This window comes from Chaetodon auriga, chromosome 1 (assembly GCF_051107435.1).
Source record: "Chaetodon auriga isolate fChaAug3 chromosome 1, fChaAug3.hap1, whole genome shotgun sequence".
NCBI classification, from domain to species: domain Eukaryota; kingdom Metazoa; phylum Chordata; class Actinopteri; order Chaetodontiformes; family Chaetodontidae; genus Chaetodon; species Chaetodon auriga.
Window position 1 is genome coordinate 17,359,386 of NC_135074.1, and position 23,950 is coordinate 17,383,335.

At 42.6% G+C, this 23,950-nt stretch overlaps 1 protein-coding gene across 2 annotated transcripts in view; it reads right to left on the reverse strand.

The window, feature by feature from the left end:
- LOC143318763 (uncharacterized) overlaps positions 1-23,950 on the reverse strand; it is a 35,461-nt gene that overhangs the window by 6,496 nt on the left and 5,015 nt on the right. Inside the window, exons 2-3 of one of the 2 annotated variants that reach the window (XM_076727246.1) lie at positions 23,167-23,242; positions 2,014-2,064 (exon numbers count right to left, since the gene is read on the reverse strand). In XM_076727246.1, coding sequence (XP_076583361.1) covers positions 2,014-2,064; positions 23,167-23,242 — 127 coding nt within the window. The remainder of the gene's footprint in view (positions 1-2,013; positions 2,065-23,166; positions 23,243-23,950) is intronic. The other variant, XM_076727255.1, reaches the window with a different exon arrangement.

Here is a 23,950-nt window from a genome sequence, read left to right on the forward strand (position 1 = left end):
GTGTATTAGGCCACCATAAGTGTGTGAGATTAGAGGCTTTGAGCACTGTCCATGTGTGGAGACACAGAGACCAAAGACTTATGAGAGTTTAAAGTCCTTTAGAGCAGTTTGCAGGGGTATATAGACAATGTGTTGTTACACCAGCTTTGAAGTGTCATCTCTGAAAATGGAAGCTCAGACAATGAATGACTGCAGACGAGTGAGGATTACAGAAAAGTGTGTGAGTGTGTGTGAGAGGGAGTGTTTGTCTCTATGGATTAGACCCCACATGGAAAGCAGCTTTGTCAGCTTGAGCTGTTATCTGTGTGCTGAAAGACACTTTTCTTTCGTGTTCGCACAAGAGGACAGCACACCAAAACAGTCATTTCTCTCTTTCCCACATACTGATGTACACAACAACAAACACACACACACACACACACACACACACACACACACACACACACACAAAGACACAGAGTCACCCACGCACCGCACTAACACCCAGAGGCATGTGAGGCAACACATGTGTGTTCACATAGAAATATGCACACACGCACTTCCATTCACACACACACACACACACACACACACACACACACAGCTGTCAGTAGCGCTACCCAGCAGTATGGGGAATAATCATGCACTGTGTTAAAAACAAATTGAAAATCAGTGGTGAGTGTTTCCCCCTGAGCAAAGACAGAAAAATGCAGAGCAAGGAAAAACAAATGAAAAAAAAAAAGATGACAGTTAATACTCAGAGCAACAGAGCATCGACATGTGCTAGAAAAGCAACGGAATGAGGTGTATATTCTGTGTGTGTGTGTGTGTGTGTGTGTGTGTGTGTGTGTGTGTGTGTGTGTGTGTGTACAGTGTGACTGCCTTCTTCTATTCAGATGTGCTGAGTGGAGTGTTTATGAGTGAGGCCTGGGGGATGTAGGAAGGTCCCTGCACAATTTCAGTGAAGGTCTAATAACACACAGGCACTCTGAGTGGAGCTCCGTCTAACAAACTGCCTCCTCTACCTAACCGCTGCACTTAAGTGTACACTGCACAAGAGTGTATGCTGCAGTAACACGGAAGAGGTAAACACCCACTACAAGCTAAGAGTTCAGTGTGAGTCTCAAACGATGTGCTCTATTTCAGTGTGTTCAAGAGGTGTTATGTAAGCCTAATGTATGGTTGTTGTCAGCCCGAGCTGGCGGCTGGTAGGAAGTGACAACAATGGCCTGTAACCTGTGACGTCCTCACAACAGAGAGATTCAAGTTTGGCATGTCATTTTTAATGTCTTGAAAAATAAAGAATTTCAGCTTAGTTAGTCTTGAAAGGTTTTTGTTTTTCATTTTAGTTCTCAGGACCAGCTGTTTCTTTTCCCCTGCATTTACTTAAAAATGGAGACAGCAGGAAATAAAAGCAGTTTTTATTGTTTTTACACAAAGACTGAGAAAGATCAGTTTTGTGAAGAGCCACTTTTCCGTTAGTTTTGGTTGACGGAGTGCACAGCAACTCAGGTTTTCTGTCACTGTCAACACACTGACGCAGACCCACTCGGCACAAACATACTGATATAACATCTGTATGCAGCAATATGTCATCATTAGCTTTCATGCTAATGAGGAACACTGATGTGAAATTAACAGGGACTACGGAACGTGATCACTGGAACATTTGTATTAATACACCCATGTCATATTGCAATACTGTGGTATATCTTGCTATAAATGCTTAATGTACTGCCTTTTCTGTGGCTGCAGTTTAAGACAATGATATAACAAAATCTGAGCTTAGTAGAGATATATCAGAGATACATCTCATACTCATATGGGATTTAGTTTGAGTCTGTGTGTGAGTGTGACGGGTGAGCTCCTTTCTCTGATGACTGGCAGCTGTGTGGCAGACAGCGACAGGGAGCGGAGACTACCGAGGACAGCGAGGATGAAGAATCTGCTTTGGCCTCTTTTCCTTTAGCGTCCCGAGACACACAGACAAGCAATAAGGTGTGTGAGCTGCCATGCGTAGCTTTCTGACAGTACCTGTCATAGTAGTCCTCGTGGTAGCTGTCATAGTCCAGGTCGAACTCAGATCTGCAGGAGGGGTGGAGACGGAGATGGAGGAGGTGGTTAGTAAAGGATTTGTCAAGACTACATGATGCACTTGTGCTGGCGCTACCACATATTTCACTTAAACAGCGAGCGTGGTTGGTGACTCGGTGTGGAAATGTGAGTCTCAGCAGAGTTGCATGGTACAATCACTTCATCTGGAAAGAATGTCGTGTTCATGATATCCAGCCAGCCAGAAAAAGACATAGGATTTGTTCTGCTGCAGCATCCAAGGTGGAAAATCCATAGAAATGTCTCGTGTTCCAGCTGTACCACTCACTGAACGCCTCCATGCGTGAGCTCGGTGAGGCGTGTGTGTGTGTGTGTGCGTGTGTGAGAGGGAGAGAGAGGGAGTCAGAGGCAGGTGAGTGATGTGACAGGAGTGAACTTATATGGGCTGGTAGCTGCTGTGTACCTGCAGAACAGACCAGAGGAGGTGGAGGAGAGAGATGTGACACTAAGCCAGAGCGAGATCACACTCTGGTGTGTCAGACCTCAGCATTCCTCTCTAATCCCCCACACAGAGTCGCTAATAATCCCTCCATGTTGCTCACCCTCCCTCTGTCTCTCTTTGTCTCTCACGCTGACTCACTCCCTCGATCTGTCTTTGTCACTCTTTCGTTTATCTGACAGGCTTTCTCTTTTCTCCTTTAACCATATACTCATATACAAGCAACCCATGTTCAGACAAAATATTGGTTGAAAAAAGTGATTTTTCAGGACATATTTTGGGAAACTAACACACCCACAGTCCTTGCCATCTGTTTACGTGTCACTCAGGGAGGTGGTGATTCTCCTGGTTGTAGTCATTCAGCTCATCTCAACGAAGAGATTTTTTTTTTTTTCTATGTCAGGATAAACAGCAGGGGACTAAACCGAACACATCTCTGTCAGAATTACACACATGTATAAATATACTCAAACAACCATCACAGGGCTGTAAACCTCTGTTTGTGCCTGTGTGGGGGTCTCTGGATCTGAAGTGTAGACTTATTTTGGAGTGGACTGCAATCACGTCTCCTCCAGCGTTACTCCTCTCTGTCTCATACCAGCTGGTTTTCAGAGCTCAGGAGACAGGAAAGCACAAAATAATTCATAACAAGTGCTCATGTCTGAGCTGGACACTTGCCAGGAAGGGAAAGCGTGATTTCAACCCAATTTAAAGACTGCCTTCTGCCATCCTGTTTGAAATGGAGGAGGCCTGCATGCTGCTCGAGCTCATTCTGTCAAAGCAGTTGAAACATCCTGGACACAGACGCGAGGAGGGAGAATCCTCCTTTTACGTAGAGGTTAAGGACACAGTCACGAGAGGCACAAGGGCGGAAGACAAGAGAAACAATAACTCCTCAGCTGAGCTGAGCTTTCTGTTCTCCAAGTGAATTCAGCCAGAGGAGAGACAGAAAATAACAGCTATTCACTGGAATCCTCACTGAGGGGGAACTAAGCTGCTGTTCTCTCTCCGTTTGTTTCTTTCTCTTTGGTGTTCACTGAAGTTTACCTTCGTCACTGTAGTGTTTATAAGGCTCTGCGGCTGTCAGAGTGATTATCATATGTTAAATCACTTGTTTTTGTACAGACTTTCTGTAATCTTCAGCTTTTTTAAATTATTGTTATGGCTGTTGGCTTGTCAGTCGTTATTTTCTGCTGCATATCTTTTTAATACTTTTTAATATTTAAAGTCTGGTTTCCTCTTTTGTTTTCTTACTTTGATATATAACAATTCCCTCTATTGTTATATGTGAGTAATTCTTGCATTTCAATTAAAACTAGAATCACTTAAACTGTATCAATAATGATGAGTACATTTTATATATGTCCTTCATCATGTAGTAATTAATGCAAATGATACACTGCACATTTGATCATGATAAAGAATTCATTATAAAACTGTTGATATTAAACAGTATAGGTCATTCAGTTTAGTCGATTAGTTATTATTCAGCCCGTTAATAATAAATATTTGGTTATTCATTTTGTAACGTTGGTCATTAGAAATGTCACCATGGTGGAATAATGATACGACACAAATTTGATTTAGTGACGATAAATCTGTGACAGGTAAGCACAACTCAATGAGGCTGTAATTACATCTAAAGTGAGCAACCAAGTGCCTGGGTCACTGTGTGTGTGTGTGTGTGTGTGTGTGTGTGTGTGTGTGTGTGTGTGTGTGTGTGTGTGTGTGTGTGTGCGTGCGTGTGTATGTGTGTGAGAGAGTGAGAGAGAAAGAGAGAGAGGGAGAGAGAGGCAGATGGACAGCAGGGTCACTAAAGGCTAATTAATTTCTTTTCATAATTTCTCAAGTGCCAAAGCAATCCATTAGACATGGCTGGCTATAAATCATCTCAGCCTCAGCGTGCCCGTGTGTGTGTGTGTGTGTGTGTGTGTGTGTGTGTGTGTGTGCATGTGCGTGTGCGTGTGTGTGTGTGTGTGTGTGTGTGTGTGTGTGTGTGTGTGTGTGTGTGCATGTGCGTGTGTGTGTGCATGTGCATTAGGCAAAGAGGAGCTACTATTTGTGGACAAGGCGTCCCAGAGATTTCCTCCAACATGCACACTCAACATCCACCGAAAGCAGAAAACCATCAGTTTTCATGGCAGCTGAATCTATGGAAGAACCTCAAAGGTGTGTGTGTGTGTGTGTGTGTGTGTGTGTGTGTGTGTGTGTGTGTGTGTATGTGTGATGAATTATTAGAGATATAGTTCAATTGGCTTTGAGCCTTGACAGATGCAATTTAAATCTCACTGACAATGAATCAAAGTGACGTTTTATGTGAGATTCCTGTTTCGTTGATTGTGGCGACATCTTCGGTAATAAATAATCACTGCCGGCGTCTTTTGTGCTGCACTTGTTTACAACCAGTTCACAACATTGTCAACAATTCTTTGTCTGGGCGGTTAACATATATTGAAGTTAATACAATATATACAAATTACAGTACAAATAATGCAGAATTTCAGCTGTTGCCCAAAAGTCAGCACATCTTCTGTATAGCAATGGTGAAGATCTGTAAACATGCCATAAACATGTTTTAGAACTCATGTTGTGTTGTGACAATGACTGCTTACAGCATAACATATAGCTCTATAAAACAGCAGCTAAGTTTAGGCCCAACCTGAACAAGTTACTGAGTAGACTGCAGCTAAAAACAGCTCAAATGTGGTTCAAATGAAGAGTCACACCTGCATTAATCTTAAGCACCTTTTCATCTTCTCTAAACGTTCTACAGTATCTAATGACAAATGAATCTGTATGTTGTCTGTTATGTTCCAACACATCATGACTGCATGAAATTAGATGTACACACACTCAGACATAGTGTAGTCACACAATCCAGGAAGTAATGTGTGAAATATGCTAAAATTTCCTGGAATTAATGAAATGGAGTAACAATTTCCTATCATTTGTCATGCATAGTAGGAAGATTTGTAATGCATGCTCGTTGCAGGAAAAGAGGGAATTAGTTCCAGTTACTTCATTTCAACACCTATTATGCACTCTGTCTCCTTCAAAAATTGTGATGGCCATTGATTCACATTTGCATTCAGAATTAGGTGAAGGACAGACAGTTTCCTCACTGTCTTCTCCTCCTTCGAGAATACAGACAAGTTTAAGACAAGTCATAATGCAGGTTTACTTTAAAATGATAGAAGCACATACTGGAAGATTATTGAGAATGATACAGGAGAGTCATTTTAACGAGACTTTTCGCATTATTTCACTGTGCTAACACATCTTTCCTAAATGAGTTCTGCAGGGCACCTGAAGCAGCAGTTAGTTGGTTTCCAGGTCATATAAAACGCAGGTATCACATTCATTCACATTCACCACTTGGAATAAACGATCCGATATCTGAATGTAAGCAGCCTGTAATCAAAAAGCACATTGTCACGGTGCTCCCACACCGAACAAACCCTCCGCAGGCAAACAGGGCTAAAAGCGTTACATAGTCTAAACCAATCACCATGAAAAAATGATTATTTCATTCATTTGACAACAAAAACTTGAGTGTTAATTGAATAAAATTGGCAACACAAGATAAAACGGTATCGTCAGCAAACAGACACATTCGTAAATTGGGCACAAAAGAGACAAAATAATGGATATAAATGAAACAGCACAAGCCTCAGAATGACGTCTTCCAGCACACCTTGAGCAAACATCAGGAAAACCAGCCTGTCTTTCTCACACACTGAATGAGCAGGTAAAGTGAGAGGTGCAGTGTTTCTTATTGTAGCGTTCCAGGCCGCGTCTTTGTGCAGGGAAGCCTCCCAGCATGCACTGCGGTAATTTGTGGATGTAAGTCTCCTGTTCTGTGAATGCCTGCATTATTGAGGTTTCCTGCCAGATTATTGTCTAAACTATAAAAACGGTCTTCTACTGTTTTTCCCGATATAAACAGAGCATCAAGACATAGCAGCTGCAGAAATAATGCATGCAGTAAAATAAAGAGCACCAACCAACATCAGACCTTGCAGGTTGTCCCCTTTCCTTTGCTTTTACATCCCTTAATTCCTGTCAGAATTTCTTTCACACATATTAACGAACTTGTTCAGTCATGCTTTCTCCTATTAAGAAATAATTCTAGGATGAGACATATTCCCTGCTATAAAGTGCTGAGAAATTAATCCATGCTTTTGTGTCTTCACGCTTAGATTACTGTAATTCTCCATATGCTTGCCTCAGCCAAGGAGCTGCAGCAAAACACTGCAGCTCATCGTCTAACAAAGAGAGGGCACATGGAGAACATTACTCCAGTGTTGGCCTGTCTCCATTACATAGCAGTGGAGTTTAAAATAGAATATAAAACTCTGGTAATTACTTACCAAGTAGTACCATATGACACAATATGTCACGTGTAAGTTATTACACAGAATACATTCTTGGATATAATGGAAGTTAAGACAGTTCTTTATATGTTTCCTATGTGTTTATGGGAAGAAAGTGTTTACTTTACTCAGAAGTTTGCTCATTTTAGCATTTTATATGACTGTTAAGAAGTAAGCTGTTATGCTGAGAGAAGATAATTTGTATGGACATGGATCAAACATTATCCCGCAAAGAGTTTGAGAGGTGATGTAGTCTTTCATTTTTGTGCATTTGTGGTATTTTGTTATTGCTTATTATGAATAAGTCAGATAATGAGTCTCTGTGTATAAGAGGGAAGCAGAAAACGCTGTGTAGCAATTGTCAACCTAAAGAGATATTTGTGCATTTGGCAGAAAATCTCATTAAATGTGTAGCGTGTGTACTTTGGAGTTATTTTACCTCTGGTATGAGTTCATCCAATTTAATTGACATTTAAAAGAAAAAAAACATGTCATGACACATTTTTATTGTTTCACTTTTTCAGACTGATGCATTTTCTGTCACATATGCTTTTCCTGTATTAAATCTAATTTGCTATAGGCTTTTGTATCTGTTACAACTCAGCCTCCCTCACTTGATACTTCATGGTTTTAATAGGGAAGCTCTGCACTTGTTTTGAAATGTAGTATATAAATTAATCTCTTAAATTTCTTACTTACCTACAATACCAGAATCCTGGATCCAAAAGTAAAGAAATAATGCTCAGATTGAGGTCTGGCGCTGAAACTATACATTTGACACACACAGAAAAGATGAGACAACAAACCGGGTTTTTGTAATCCAAGATAAGAAGAAGGTCTGACCCCTTTTGATTGCACATGTCTCTCTTGTCCTAATGTGTGGTAGCTTTGGTCGTGTTTTTATACCATGAAGAGATAAACTGACGGCAGGATAAGTGGAAGAGATGCTCATGGGTTGGAAGGTAGAAAAACTTTTTAATAACAGACCAAGATACTGTCGTTGCCCCTTAAAGTCCCAGTAGTGACTCCCAGAGGTCGGAAGGGGCTGTTACACTGGGTACTTCAGTGGAGTGCAGTGACACGTGACAAAAATCCAGCTGATGAAACTTACAGACAGACTGACTGCTAGACTGGAGGGTAGGAACGGCCCAGACAAGACCAGTTCACACTAAATAACCAGACATTCACATAAAAAAAAAAAATGAAAAGGAGAGCGTAAGTTTTAGAGGGCAGCTAACTCTTAATTAAACCACAGTGTGCATTTATATACGGTACAGCTTTAACACACACCTGCTGACCAACCAGAGGAGAAAAGCAAAATGACAACAGCAAATCAGCAAATGCCAAAAATCTACATTAAACTGACAAAGTCCTCTACTGGCTGTAGAAATGATGAGAGGAGGTGGGGGAGGATGAGTGGGTCAACAAATGGTTACAAGCATGATCAGGAATGCTCCCTAACTTAAGCCAGTGGTTATTATTACAAACATGGCAATGACAGTACTCTAACCTTCACAAAATAATCCATTCAAACCACTGTCTCTATGTTTCAGTGCCTAACCTGACCAAAGCTTGACCAGATCATGAAACGGTTTTCTTTTTGAAACTGTGTTCTGTAAGTGCTTTACATGTCGACAAATGATGGCATCCTGTTTTTCTTAATACTTAATTGCAATGTGTCCTTCTTCATCTCCCAGGCAGACTTTGGAGTCCATTGCACAATTTCAGACTATTTATACAGTTGAATTAATAAATAACAAAATGACAAAGAGATACAAACTCAACAACAGCAACATCATCTTGTTGACAGCGGTATAAGAAAATACTTGTATGTGTCATTCTGAAGGACATGGCCAAAAAAAAAAGACAGATTCTTGTCATGCAATTTGAAAAACTCACTAGAACCTGAAAACTCAGCTACAAACAAAGGGTGCGTTCACCAGCCGACATGGCTCCCTGTCCAGAGTCATCATGAAGTACGACGAAAAAACATAACAAAGCAGAGTAATCAAGAGAGAACACATTGGAATACAACCCACACCTACACAGAGAGACTGACAGCAGCATTCAGTCAAGAAGAAATGAGATTACTGTGTGTACAAACTGCAGTTCTTTTTCTTCTTGCCATGCCAAAAACATGAGAACACTACATTTGTGCTCATGGGTTGACAATTAGAAGAGAGACAGAGAGAGAGGAGGAGAAGAAAGAGAGACCAGGGGATGTTAAGGGTGGGTATGATCAAGATGAGAGCAGAGAAGCTTTGATGGGGGAGGAGGGGGAGATGAATGGAGTGCTGGCAACTCGTTCTCTCCCTCAGACGCTCTCTAAGGACTGACTCTGAGCTAATCTGCTCCCTCTTTCCCTTTCATTTAATCACTGTTACCGCTATTCTCTCCATTTTACACACATTCACAATTCCTTTTTCCAAGTCATTTTCTGTATATTGAGCGATGCTTCGGACACCTGCATTCAATACACACATGCATACATGTGTGCATGGACACTGATAATAATAACAGTCAAATTGTTTGTTTATCCAGATGGGTTCTTATCAATTGTGTGTTTGTATGCAACAGAAGAGATGACAGTCAATTATTTCACGTTAGGGACACCAGGTCTCTGGTCGGAGTTTTAGACATGCACATGCTGTCAATCATATGCTGTCAGAGACTTTCTGCACTGTGGTGACTACACTGTACCTTGAATATTCCTGCATGCATTGAAGGCAACATTGCAAATCAATCAGCAAGACTGCTTCATGTCAATATGGGATTTACTGGATTTTCTCTGTGATTGATCTGACATTTTCCCTTCTGGCTATTTTATCTGTAAAAGATTTTTCTAATGAATTATCATGATATGTATTGATCACATTATGAAATAATTGCATTCCTATTTCCATTCCTTAACCACAGACATGCTCACACATGGCAGCTTTTACAGCTCGTCCTGAGGGAGAATTAACATCTCTCTCATTTCCCCAGAACCTACCTATATATGCAGCGATCACACGCTCTCCTGATTTAATCAATGATGTGTGCAGGATAGTAGCCAATCAATAACATCGCCGTGTAATCTCCTCCTTGACATCCATTACTGCTTGGCCTGCTGGTCTGCATCATTTGGATGTACAGTATGTGCTGCAGGATGGTGACACACAGCTTCAGGCCCAGAACATGAGAGGTACTAGAGTAATGGTAACTCAAGGAGCTCATAAATCTATATCCTGCTTGCATCAAGGTTAAATTATGGTGTGAGGGCAATTTATTCAGTCTGAGCAATACAGCTAGATAAGGGTTATGTATCAGATTGCACTCATCTTTCTTTACTTTAGTTTAAGTAGCCCTGACTGGCTGACAGCCCTTTGGGGTTGATGGCAGCCACACTGTCAGAAAGAGGAGCTTAAGAGCAGTGCATTGATAGAGAGGAGCTGGGGAGTGCTGCTGCATCAGGAAGGCATTGAACAGGAGCCAGGACTGGAGCTGGGGCACAACAGGCAGAACATATCACACAACAGACACACATCAGGGAACAGCAGACTCAGGAAAGAGAGTCCTACAGGAGACAGATTTTTTTTCCTTCTTTTGTCCAGCAGAAGGCATCACTCTTGTCCCCTTCCAGGTGCACTCATCAGAGGTAAACTAACACTGGACTGGCAGGAGGAGGCAGTGCCACCTTGCCAGAGAGCGGTTAAAGTGGAGAGGACGGAGAGTGAGGAAGGATGGGTGGAGCGTTTGTTAAAGAGACAAGGAGGACATGGGCAGAGAGAGGAATGAGTCAGATTCCCCTACAGCTGTCAGGGTGGGGACATTCCTGACTGATACAGTAGGATCAGCCATGGCAGGGACGAGGTGCGGCGTATGGTATGGTTATGGTTCGACCAGCCAATCGGCCAAAGAATGACACAGTTGGAAATAATGAGCGGGTCTCATGAATCAGCCTGTGCTTTTAGCATCATTACAAGCAAACAGTGGTGACAAAGTGACAGTTTCACTGTTACTCAGTGTGTGAAAAATGTCTGTTTGACACAGCTAAGTCATAAGAGACAGCGTTTTTAAATGTTTTCCCACAAGGGACAGAAGAAGGTGTCATTACACTCTGTTACCATTAGACCTTAATGTCACCATTAAGGCAGGGCTTTGATATCACAGCAGCTGAAGGGATTCAAAAGTGTGAAAAGATTCTCCACAACACTAAAAACATAAAAGAAGAGCAAGGGAGTGCGAGGAAACACAGTGAGCATATTGTATGGAGGAGGACAAATGGCACAGGACAGGCGCGCACTGTAAATGGCTCCGGACTGTCTAAATAGAAGATTAACATAATCTGCCTTTCAAATCAGACGGTGTTACAGGTGTTTACTGTGATTAAAAGCCCAAAGAGCTTTTAAATAAATTGCTCATTCAGCAGGACAGGATGTGAATAAATGAATAATACTGTACGTATTTTGTTGCCTCAGTAAAAACAGTTTATGTTATCCAGTCTGATCAGGTTCTCCATTTTGGCAAGGCTAAAAATAACTAGATTTACCACCTTGTATGCCTTCACCAATCAGTCAAGTTGCAGTTTACATCCATGTCTGTCTGGACTCATTATATATGCAGTGAAGACATTGAAGAATCAATCAATATCAGCAGAACCAATGAACTTGTGGTGGACTATAATGCTATTATGCTGCAAAAACAGTATAACGTGGATTCTTCACACACATCTTGAACCCATCAGCACAGAAGATCTAAACAACCAGCACAGCTCGAAGGTGGACACCCAAGATTAGAGTCACCAATTTAAGATCTGACCAAATGTGAAAACGTGTTTAGTGAGGTCACAGTAATTTTTGGCCCCCAGATCAGCTCATCCTTGAGTCCAAGTGGACGTTTATGCCAGATGTAGAGAAATTCCAGGTGTTACTGAAATATCGTGGTCATGGGAATGGGACTGATGGACAACCTGAAAACATAATGCTTCCATCCACGGAGCAGAGGCACAAGAAAAGGATCATAGAACCAAAAACTCCAACATACGAATTTAAATCACCAGAAAATAAAGAATACAATCTACATCTGTGTGTGTGTGTGTGTGTGTGTGTGTGTGTGTGTGTGTGTGTGTGTGTGTGTGTGCTGCTGTGACTTCCATTTGAGTGTACACACACAGTATATGGGTGTAGGTATGTCTGCGCAGCATAACTATGTGTATATGTAGATAGATGTGGGTTTAGCTCGGTGTGCATGTGCTGTCGAAACAACAGTCGACAATGTGGCCTAATCCTCCTGGAGGCAGAGTGTTTGTGGAGTGGGATGAGTCCAATTCTTCTGCATGACTTGAGACCATCTGCACACAACACATAACAAAATGAGCAAACAATGCTACTCCATTTTTTTTTTTTTTTTTTTTTTTTTTTTTAAAAACTGGCTTCAAAAAGGTCTTTTCAGTTAAAGTTGCCTCATGAAGGAGTGAGAAGGAGCTGGAAACAATGGCTGCTTAGCATGTCATCTGCCTGTTAGTGATGCAGTGCAAGTCCTTCTTCGTATGTGTGGCTTCTCTCCAGGGGGGTCGGCTACTTTAGCTCAGTGCCATTCATCAAAAGCTCAGGGTCTCGCTGGGAGCAGTAATTGGAAATTTCAGAGTTCAGGCTATTTAGTGCTAATTAGCAGCATTACACAGCAGTAAGGTGACAAGTGACATCCAGGGCGCTCACAGAGACCCCTCCCCTCTACCCATTACCCATAGAGAGCGTGAGGAGAAGATATCAAGACACTTCCTCTAACAGGGGCGACTATCCCCGTCAAAACCGACTTAAAGCGCAAAGTTAAAAGGTTACCCGGGGCTGCCAACAGTAATTAATCCTTCCAGCCTTTTCAACTCTGTCAAGCCCCTGCATCGTTTCCGTGTCCTGAACTATGCTGTTGTCCTGAAATTATTGAAGAATTAAAAGCTAAAAGTCATTTCAGCTCAACTGCATGAAGGGCAAAGCAGCATGGGTACACCGAGCTAAAATTAACTTCTTTGCTGGCGACCAAACGGAAAGTAAAAAAGACAAGACGCTGTCACAAAGATAGCAAAGCTCTGAGTGTGTGTGTGTGTGTGTGTGTGTGTGTGTGTGTGTGTGTGTGTAGCTGTGTCTAGTTAGACTATGTCATCCAGCCACAGAGCAAACAAATCCAGTTCTCTCCTCGGACAGTGAGGGAGGAACGGAAGGTTTGGGGGATATATAGGGCGAATAATAAGCTGCCATTCAGAAAGACCCTCATGAGAGCTGTCTGTGGTTTTAACTGTGATCGACAGGAGTGACATTTACCGAGTCAACCTCCGATTGCAGTCTGCGATCCTCACTGGACAAAACTTTAACCTCAGCTAACATTAGCTATGCTAAGTCATCAGCCTCCTGCCTCACTGCTGTTAGGACAGAGACTGAAAGAGGCAGAGAAATCCAAAGTGAAGAGACGGAGATGTGCTCAAGGAAAGATGACGTGAAGTGTACGACTTCAAGACATTGTGTTTGTACAACTCAGGCAAACGCTAAGTGGGCTGCTGCTACTGCAGCAAATGAGCCATTGTTATTAAGTTTAAGGAGATCCAGAAGTAATGCGGCAGAACTAAATGCCTACATTGGAGAATGTGATAGAAAATGGTCATTATCACATACCTTCGCAGGTAGTGATGATGTGTACACTGTGGCTATTTTCTCATATTTTTGTGAGGACTAATTTGAATTTTAGACTTTCAGAGAACAAACACAATTCAAATTAGGGTGGTCTGAACCAGCACTGAGCGATATGGTGATAATTTTGCGTCATCACAAATTTCAGATCATTTTTCTTTCTGTTGAGATCCTGCTGTCTCTCCCTTTCTGGTTGTATGACGGCATTATGGGCAATTAATTAGCTGAACTGATTGATGTCAACATTGGATTTTTGGGTCAGTGTGATGTGGACTTTTATTTGTAGGTGTTTAATTTGCTGGACCAATCAACAACAGATATTCTTGTGTGGTTATTTTATCCATTAACAGCGTACTCCACCCATTTAGCATTACACTTCCACAGTATAACATTGCCAAACTCACTATACGTAGTTTTTTTTTTTTTAAGTATATAATCCATACAGCAAAACCAGAGATATCATCTTGTATCATTCCATGCATTCTTCTTCCTTCTCAAAGCCTGATGCACACAACATGACCTACAATGCAACTTGACAGTTCAGTCTGAGATTTATGCTAGCTGTGGCTAATGTGGCCTCCAGCAGAGGTCACAGATGTCTGGTAAAACTCACTTCTTTCTAAATCCACACCTCTAGATTGTTTGCATTATCAGACTTGCATTATTGAGACCCAGCTGAGGACATTTATCAGACTAAGCTTTTTTTAAATATTGAATTTGTTTCACCTACGCTTTTCCTGCTATGAGAGGTCAAAATGTCTGCTGTGAAAAAAGTCTATGAATTAAGTCAACAGAGGAAGGTCTATGTAACGTAAAAAACACTGTGGTGTGGGTTAGGTGTGTGTGTGTGTGTGTGTGTGTGTGTGTGTGTGTGTGTGTGTTGTATTTGAAGGGCATTCATAAGTCGGTATCACAAGTTAGACTGAAAGAATTAATGGAGTGTAAAGCTGCAGGGAGGTGCTCTGAGGTGTGTGTGTGCATGTGTGTGTCCCTGGTGGAGGCCAGAGGTCAAAAAGAGGTCTGGCTTGGTTTTGCTGAGGCGTTAATTAGCATAAGTTGGTGCTCATGCACTTGGCACTCTGGTGGAGGAAGACCAAGCCACAACATGGTGTCCACTTAATGATCTATCTTCAAATCAGCAATGTATCGTGGCAGCTCAGTCTGGGGAGTTGCTGGTTTCCTCCTCCTACGAGGCACAACAGAGGAAACCTTTTGATCAAATTCACTAAATGCTTACATGTAAGTTTCTGGAGAGTGACTTCCATTTTTTGCTGTTGTGAGTGCATGCATAAATGTATGTATGCTTGGTTATTTCACTGTAGTTCTGAGGGTCACCGGGGTCACTGATATATTGTAATACTCCTTGGGGCATGCAGCCACTTGTACCTACACACTCAATTTTTTTTTATACACTCATACACTCATCTTCACCCCCTATTCACCCTGCTAACCCCCATTACCCCTCTGTGCTGACACAGAGCTTTTCCAGTCCAGGCCACAGAAAAGGCTCTCCTGCTGCCTCCCAAATGCTGACATGCTCAAAGACAGCCCTCCCTTCCTCACTCTTTTTTTCACTGCACTCCCTCAGTCTCTCATTGCCCATATTGCTCCCCTCACCCTATCTCTGTGTAATTGTGCAGCTCTCTCTGTCATCAGTGTGAACTTTGGGTTAGTTTTCTGTGTGTTTGGTCTCTGGTGGTGCTCTGTAAAGTTGCTGTCAGCTTCAATCTGGTGACCCGGGCAGCGATGAAAAGTGAGAAAAAGCACTGCGAAGGCCACAGTCCCTTAGACACATAAATGGGAACACTGGCCCCTAGACAGTAATAACAACACACTGGAGTCTGCAAGAGTTATCAAGTATCAGCAGCCAGTTGATGTTTCATTGGCTCATAACTTTGAGTACAGACGTTCATTGTGCTTAAGAAGCTGTGCCATGTGTGTGAAGAGTTCCTACACTTCTGGATCGGATTTTCTTAGTGTTTCCAGAGACACTGCGTGGTGAAAGTCACTTTTGAGCAATTGTTTATATGGTTTTATTTTTTACTGGGCCCAGAGAGGCAGGTTGCTCCCCTAAGCTGACTGAGCGACTAAATGCAAGCCGGTATTGATCGTCCTTCCTCTGGCTTTTCACACAGCCTTGCTGAGGACACATTAAATGTGTTATAAGTCATTAAGAGCTCCAGGCCTCAAATCTCACCTGTCTAACTTAAAATATATTGACATATTGTGCTCTGACAAACTTTTTTATTTTTTGACAAAGCCTCTGGGTGTGTAGTGATGCCTGCACAGTGTGTCTGTGTGTGAGCTTGTGTGAGTGTGTTTGTTAATGTGTCTATGCACAGTGTTCCCTCCCGGTACTGTGCTGAGCACTGGGGAGCATGTGTCAGTGAATGGTTGTTTTGGGTAGACGCAGAGACATTGAATCCGTGTGTGCTTGTGAGTGTGTGTGTGTGTGTGTGTGTGTGTGTACAGGGAGCAGGCTCGTCCTCTTGCTGCCCCGGGGGCTCTGAGCCCATTTCCTGTTGTGCAGTGTGATAAGTTTCCCTGTCAGATCCTCCCAGCACCACTATATTTCTGATAAGCTCCACTGCTAGTTTTCCCGACCTCTGGCACAGAGATCAATTTGAGATTGATTCAGAATGCCCTGCTGGGCCGAGCTGGAAGATCAATTTGAGATGGATTGTTCACGCCAGGGGGCCAATGACACGCAGTGCAGTGCTCACTTGCTTTCCCTCCTTTGCTTTCTTCACCCCTCACTCTCCCTGACTGTTGTTATTTCTTTCTCTCTCTGCATTTTTCTCTCCTATTTTATCCTCTCTCTTTCAATTGTTTCACACTTGTCCTCTGTGCTGTTGTGACTCTGTATCACACCCTGTGTTCCTTTCATCTTTTTGCATCAATCCTTATTCATGCCTCCTTTTCTCCCTCTCCCACCTGCTTGCCTTACTTTTCTCCTCCCAGCGTCGAGTAGGCAGTAAATATAGAGATGACTTCATTAGCGGAGGGACCAACCCCTGCAGAGTGATAAGCCTGCAGGACAGGAGAGATAACTCATCTGGCTTGGTAATGCACACAGCCACAGAATATAGACTGAAATGGTTAGAAAAATATTTTTACTCTCTCAGTTATGTCATCGTGGTCATTCTTGCTATCATGCCCTGAGCTATTGGTGTCACCGCCACTGACTCATGACCTTTCTCCACATAACATCATGTCTACAGGAACCATATCACTCTCTTCCACCTTTGTCACCGGCCCTCTCTCTCTCTCTCAATCCACCCAGTCTTCTATCTTCAGTTGGTCTCTGCTGTCTCAAAGGCTTTAGCAGTAGCCCAGAAATCAGCAGATGCACTCACATCCCTCCTCTGCACAGAATGACCTTTTCCCCAGCAGTACATCCACCTCTGACTGCACTGACCTTTACCTACAGTACAGCCCCCATCGTCTCTCCCAGGTATGGACTGCAGACAGCACATCGTCTGTGCATCCATGCAGAGAGAAAGCCGACAAAGGACAGAGGAGGAAAGCTGGATAGAAAAATTAAAATGGCAGTTACATTGTAAAAACTGATGTTGAAGTGAAAGGGGGGTGCAGTCGGCGTTGATAAAGAGTTAGTGGGTTGAAAAAGTGACACCTTGGCTGTACACTGTCTTGCCAATGGTGGGCTCTCTCCAGCTCACTCAGGGAAGGCGTGTGAGGACTAACTAGTGCACATGAAGTGTTGTCCAAACATGACATAGAGGCAAGTGTTCATAGCTGTTCCACAGTCAAAGGCAGGGTGAAAAGCCTGCCATCATGGGATGGGATGTGATGAATCATACAAATGGAGATAAGGGCAAACAGTGACGGGCAGTCTCTCCTCAAAGGCACTCAAAACGAGGCAGAAAAGGTTGTGTGAAGAATGAACAAAGACCTGGCTACTTTCTCACAGCCGCACATCTGATCCGTCGCCGTGTAAAGTGTACGTGCTGATTGGATCTGTTTCAGAAACGTCGTAAGCAGTGCCTCTGATGTGTGAAAAGATGTGTTCAGGTGCTGTTTGGCGATTTCACAGATCTTTGTTTGAAGCATACTGATGCCTTTACTCTTCAGGCTGCCTCACTTTGTTGAACCTCCTTTAGGGGAATTCTCTCCAGTGTTTCTAGTGTTACCACTAAAAAAGAGCGGTATGTTTGTGCTGCTGACAATTAAGATTATCAACTGAGCGTATATGTAATGAAACACACAAGAAGTAGTTGTGTGTGATCTTAATGAAAACTGCTGGCCAACAATAGACCAGATTACATACATTTAAACATGAGCTTGCATGTCTTTGGCCACACGCTCTTGTTCACAGCGATATAATCTGCAAAGCAAAGGTAACGGTGGCACAGACCCTCATGTTTGAGGAATTCTAAGGTTTTGCTGGGGTTTACATTGATTGTCCACAGTTCTTGACTGCTGTTGCGTATCAGCTTTGCCTGATTTTCATTCACAATAAGACAAAGATTTCTTGATTTATTTGATACCTCACACAGAATCGGGTCATCAGAGCCGGGTCTTACACATGAACATGAACAACTTTCACGTCCATCAATCAGAGGACCTGATTGGCCACATGGTGACAAACATGGCCAGAACAACATTGATACTCTAAATGAAAACACTGCCATGCACGCCTAGAACTCTCTCCACACTTCATTTAACTTCATTTTACCGAGGTGCAGACATAAGCAGAAAGAAAGAAAAGAGAAACTGAAGGGTGAGAAATTCATCACTGTGAAGTATTCTCTGAAGCGCTTTTCAATATTCAATAAATGAGCAACCCAAACCAAAGTCAAGCTGCATTTTCTCTATTTGTATTTTGCCTTGTTTTCCTATAATAATTGATTTTCTGAATATATATCAAAAATTATCAAATACTTGCTGCAATGACTTCTAGCCAAGTCAGCAAAGCACAGGACAAGTACTTTATATACCCTTTGAGGAAATGAATGTGGTGGCCTGCAGAATGGTTATCGCAGCCTTCACACAGTCACACAGCCCCAGTCATGAGCTCACACTACACTCCTGCGTGGACCAACCTGCACTGCACAGTTCACATCATAACCCAATATCCACACTAGCAAGGAGGATGGTGAGGGGGGGGGGCAGATCAAGCACCATTGCATTTGTTTTATATTCATGTGTTTTTATAAACAACGGCATGCTATTTTTCCAACTAATAAAAATATGAGTAATTACCTGGCAGTCTGTCGCCCCTGTGCATTATGCAACCCCCTGTCTAAATAATGTTTAATGGTGACATTTTTTAGAGAGGTGATCAGGATATCATGTGTACAGACTTAGCTCTGGGTGGGTGTCATAAGAGTTGGCAGACAGCTGTGTTGCGACAATGAGAGTGACGTCACAGAAACATGTCATCAGACAGAGGTCCTTCATGAACATGGGTGAACTTCAACACTGCTCTCTGGACTGCTGATTGCCTCCATTTGCCCTTTGCTTCTTCTCTGCTTGTGGTGGTTTTACAGATGTCAGCCAGCTGAGCCTCAGGCAAGATACACATATACAACCTTAAAAAAATTGTGACAAATGTTGCTTGGGAACAAATGAGATGAAGGAAAATGTGACTAAAAATATACTCGCAGTTAAAAAAAAAAAAAAAAGCTGCATACTGTCCCTTTACAGATTTCTTCCCAATACAGCCACAATGGCTGTTAAAAAATGTAAAGAATAATTCTGGTTTCTTGAAACTTCTGTCTTTATTTTAATTTTCTTTTTGTCGTAAGGGTAAGAACCCAGCCATCAAAGGGTCATTTGGCCAGATGTAAGTCATGCACAGCTAAGGAGAAGATGGGAGGTTGTATTCTCTCTCAATAATGTGACTTACTTGTTTTTTGCTAAAGTGTATGATCTTCTGTTTCTTGTTCTTGTCCAGTTACACACCTTTCAAATGATATTAAAACATTCCCAGGTTTCAGCTATCAACGTGGTGAGAGCAGTGTTACCATAACGATACAAACGGATTCAAAAATGACCTAAGTTATAATAAATCAGAATGATCTTTATCGCTGCTGTAGCCCACTTATGTGACCCATTTCTTGTCAGTCTCTTATCCATCTTTGTAATATCTGCCATCAGATTATCCCTAAAGTTGCAGCAGATACAGACAGGACATCGTCACCCAGGCAACTGCAGAGTTCATGCCCTGATGCCTCCACCTGTCCTGCTTGAGCTCATGTGACAGATGGGCCCGCTGCATCGTTTCCATCCAAACTCAAACTCCCCTATGACCAGCCCTTCTGATAATTAAAACAGATGAGAGAATATTAAAAGAATGAAGCGCATGGAGAAAGCTGATGAAAATACCAAAGACCAGATGCTCAATTACTCTGCGCTCAGGCCAGTAGTCTCTTCACTGACATGTAAAATGGAGCAGATAATAAAGTGAGCACAGTAATGACCTGAACACAGGCTGGACATGTATACAGAGGAAGCTACGGTCACACAGCCACGAGCTAAGGATCAGCGCTTGAGGATTGAACAGAATCCCTCAGAAGTTGTGCGTCTGGAACAATTACATACATACATATACACAGCACAGACTGACACACATGCACCTCTGGGGCTCTTCCTCTGGCACCTGAGCCTCCTTTTGCAGGCCACACAGTACAGCAAGCTTTTGTAGTAGTGCACTGGAGCACACAGAGGTCGCGGCTGCAGCTGCAGCGGCAGCGTCTGGGCTGTGAAACGCTTGCCTTCCCTCTACTCCATCCCTGCAGCCACAGCTGGGACTCGCTGAGCTAGAGGGGACCTGTGACAGTCAGAAGGCATGAACGATAAATGATGACAAAACCCTTATGTTGCCAGGGTCGTTCTAGAGCAAATGGCCTGGGGGGAGACATATGAGAGAGTAGCAGTGGGAGGAGAAAAAAATGCACCAGCTATCATGAGACATGAAATGACTTCGGCTAGATTAAGAAAAAAGCTTCTCTTGGGTTTAACCGTAGATAGACGGTGAAAATTAAATTTTTCGAGCTTGATAATCCAACTTTCTAGCAATAATAATTCACAAATGCTGGCAACCCGCATGCTGTTGCATGAGCAGATTACATTGCTTTAGCGTCTTAGACATGAGTTGAAAAGTTTGTAATCTAGGCCACAGGCAGTGGTGTTTGTTGGCCAGCTCTGTGAGAACAGTGGGAGGAGGGAGGAGACGGGGCACACTGCTGCCAGCGGCACAGAGCACGACTATTGGAGTATGGACAGAGAGATTTGGTGGCTGTCTGGCTAGAATTTGCATTTGTGACTTTAGTAGTATTATAGTTTCTGTGTCTGGAAAATGATCATGTGGCTTGGCCTATCTCATGATTAATTTCTCTCACTTTCCCTAAAACTCAAAATCTGTGCAGTGCTATGCAGGCAAAGGATACACATATTTAGATGCTGCCTTCCAACAACATGAAAGCAAAAACATTTTCTGTTTGCAGCTTCACATCGTGCGCACATCAATGTGTTGGTTTGTCAGCCCACTTTGGTGGTCAAGTCAAGCCAAGTAGAAAGTGTAATTTATTGGATGGATTGCCATGAAATGCTGCACAGACATTAATGGTGCCCAGAGGATGAATCCTGGTGACTGGTGCATCCCCTGACTGAATTGTTCACTTATCCTATGAAACATCACAACATATACCTGATGGGTTTGCACAAAATTTAGTACAAACATTCACAATATCCAACTTGTTTTTATTGAAATGTCTCAAGAACTATTTACGGATTGCCATAATTTCCCATCAGCCTCTGCCGTACTTGGTGTTTTGTGATAAACAGCAAGCATTTACATGCTAACATGCTAAACTAAGATGGCGATCATGGTCAACATTACAGATACCTAACATCAGCATGTTAGTGTTGTCATTGTGTGCTAACATCAGCATGTTAGCATGCTGATGTTAGCATTTAGCCTGTGTGATCACAGTCTCACAGAGCTGCTAGCACGGCTGCAGGTCTTGTTCTCGCCTTAGTTTGTTCCATAAACAGCCACAGAAAACTTGGTGTGCTTTAAGTTCATGTCATCTCTGTGAAAAATCAGGCGGGCCCGGGCTATATCAGGGTTCATACCTCAGGTGTGTTTTATGCGGTTAGTCATTGCGTGTCCGTGCCCGTGTGTGTGTGTGTGTGTGTGTGTGTGTTACGTGACTAACCTCATTAATGCATGGCCGCACGCTGTTGAATAACTGCATGGTGGAATGGGCAAATAATGTCTGGGGGTTTAAGGTTTAGGCAGAGATGGTCAGAGGCAGTGGTGGAGGCAGCACAGGCAGAAAGTCAGATTAACTGTTTTGAAGGACACGCTGGGGACATAATATATAATGTCCAATACTGCAATATTTACTGTATGACTTCACATACTACCGTGTGATATGATGACACTGACAGAGGGACAGGAAATGGAGCTGCCAGGAATGAAAAAATATCAGTATTTATTGTGGAGCTGGAAGCATATGTGGAGTCCCAATTATGCAGTAGAGAGAATGATAATGAGATTTGCTGATTAGGTGCGGGACAAACAAGTTGGCATTAGTATTACTACATCTGGTATTATTTTTCTATTCTTGTTTGTATTCCTTACCTCTTTTACATTTTGCACTATGGAGGATGCAAAGTATTTCATCATTATTTATTACATTTACTCCAGTTGCTTTAATGTGAGCATCTCTCCTCTCTATCTCCATTGTCAGCAAATAGCCTTGCAGGCCTGCACTGGTACAGCTATTCACACATTTTTTTATCTTTTTTTTTTTTTTTTTTTTTACATGTTTTGGAAGTGGAACTAAACACACATTTTCGGGAACACAATAACTATTGACATTCTTATAATAATGACATCCCCTTTCTCTTTTCTGATTAATTGATGTTTTCTAAGTGCCTTGTTTATTGTTTTTTCATGCATTGCTGTACGAAGGACCATATACAGACTTCCAGTGGACATGTAAGAGAAAATGCACTGTCACAGTCAGTAGGGTAACAGCTAAGAAATGAGAATCTATTGAAATTTCACACACCACTTTCCGTGGTTTATTCTCATTAAAAGATCTCAAACCTACAGAGCTGCAGCCAGAGCAAGAGATGCCGTTCAAGGAGAGAGTTGAAGGTAAGAGTAATGAAGCCATGAATGAATTTATACAAGCCCACACACTGTCGTCTCTCCCACTTCCTCCATTTCCTTCACCAGCTATCTAAGCAGACAGTTAATGTTAATGTAGCTCCACGGTGCTATATTGAACCACCAGCAATAAACAGTAATCAGCTCCAATCACATATGTGCACTACATCAACAGACAGATTAAAACATTGACCGATGGAGACAGCAGTCAATGTTTGGCCAAAATCAATAGCAGCTTACATACACGGCTGGTATGAAGCTAATAACAAATAATGGTGCATTGATTGCAATGCTGAGGTGCAGCTATTGAGTTGCAGATAAAGGGCTGCAGCAAAAAATAGATCACATGATTATCTTTGAGTGTGCATGGGGGCATGAGTGTGTGTGTGTGTGTGTGTGTGTGTGTGTGTGTGTGTGTGTGTGTGTGTGCGTGTGTGTGTCAGGGGAGAGACTCACCCGTAAGTGGTGTTGCTGGCCCTCTTACTGGCTGCCCTGGAGCGGCTGGACTTCAACTCTCCACTCATGCTCATGTCTGCACAGAAGAGCAACCAATTAATTTTGTACTGATACACCAAGAGCATCATAACATAACACAGCAGGGGTACAAAGCACAGAGAAGAGTGTTCAGATGATAAACTAACCTGCACACCTTGTTCATTGTCTGCTCGTGTTTATCTCAATCCCAAGTTTGCTCTTAATTTGAGCAAAATTAGCCTCAACTGCTAGAGCTGTTGTCATCATTTGACATGATAATGACTAAAGGGCTGGGTAAGACTGACAGTGGCTGTTTTTCACATACATCTATCACTCTCTGTTGATTGCTTCTGTCACACTGAGCCAGCTGTTCACCTCCATTTTTGTCTCTCGTCTGCAGGCGAGCATCAGAAGCCTGGTGAAGCTTTAGACTTGTCTCAAAAGCCAAACCCCTTCTCTCTGTATCTTTGTATATCTCTCCTGCAAACACCTCTTACGCACATGGTCCAATGGGCCAATTAACCACAAGCCATCTTGATTACAGGATATGTCGACAGCTCACTGCTCGTGTTGGTCGTGGCTCAGCAGTGTTTTACCAAAGGTGAGTATAAAAGAGAGGAAAAAAAGTGAAGGAGTAAAAAGAGGAGGAGAGGAGAGGAGAGGAGAGGAGGCTGGTCTGACATGGACAGATGGGTGGTGAATGGAGTGTGACTGGGCCAGCTGCACATACACTCACACAGCGTGACTGTCAAATGGCTGGAAGCTA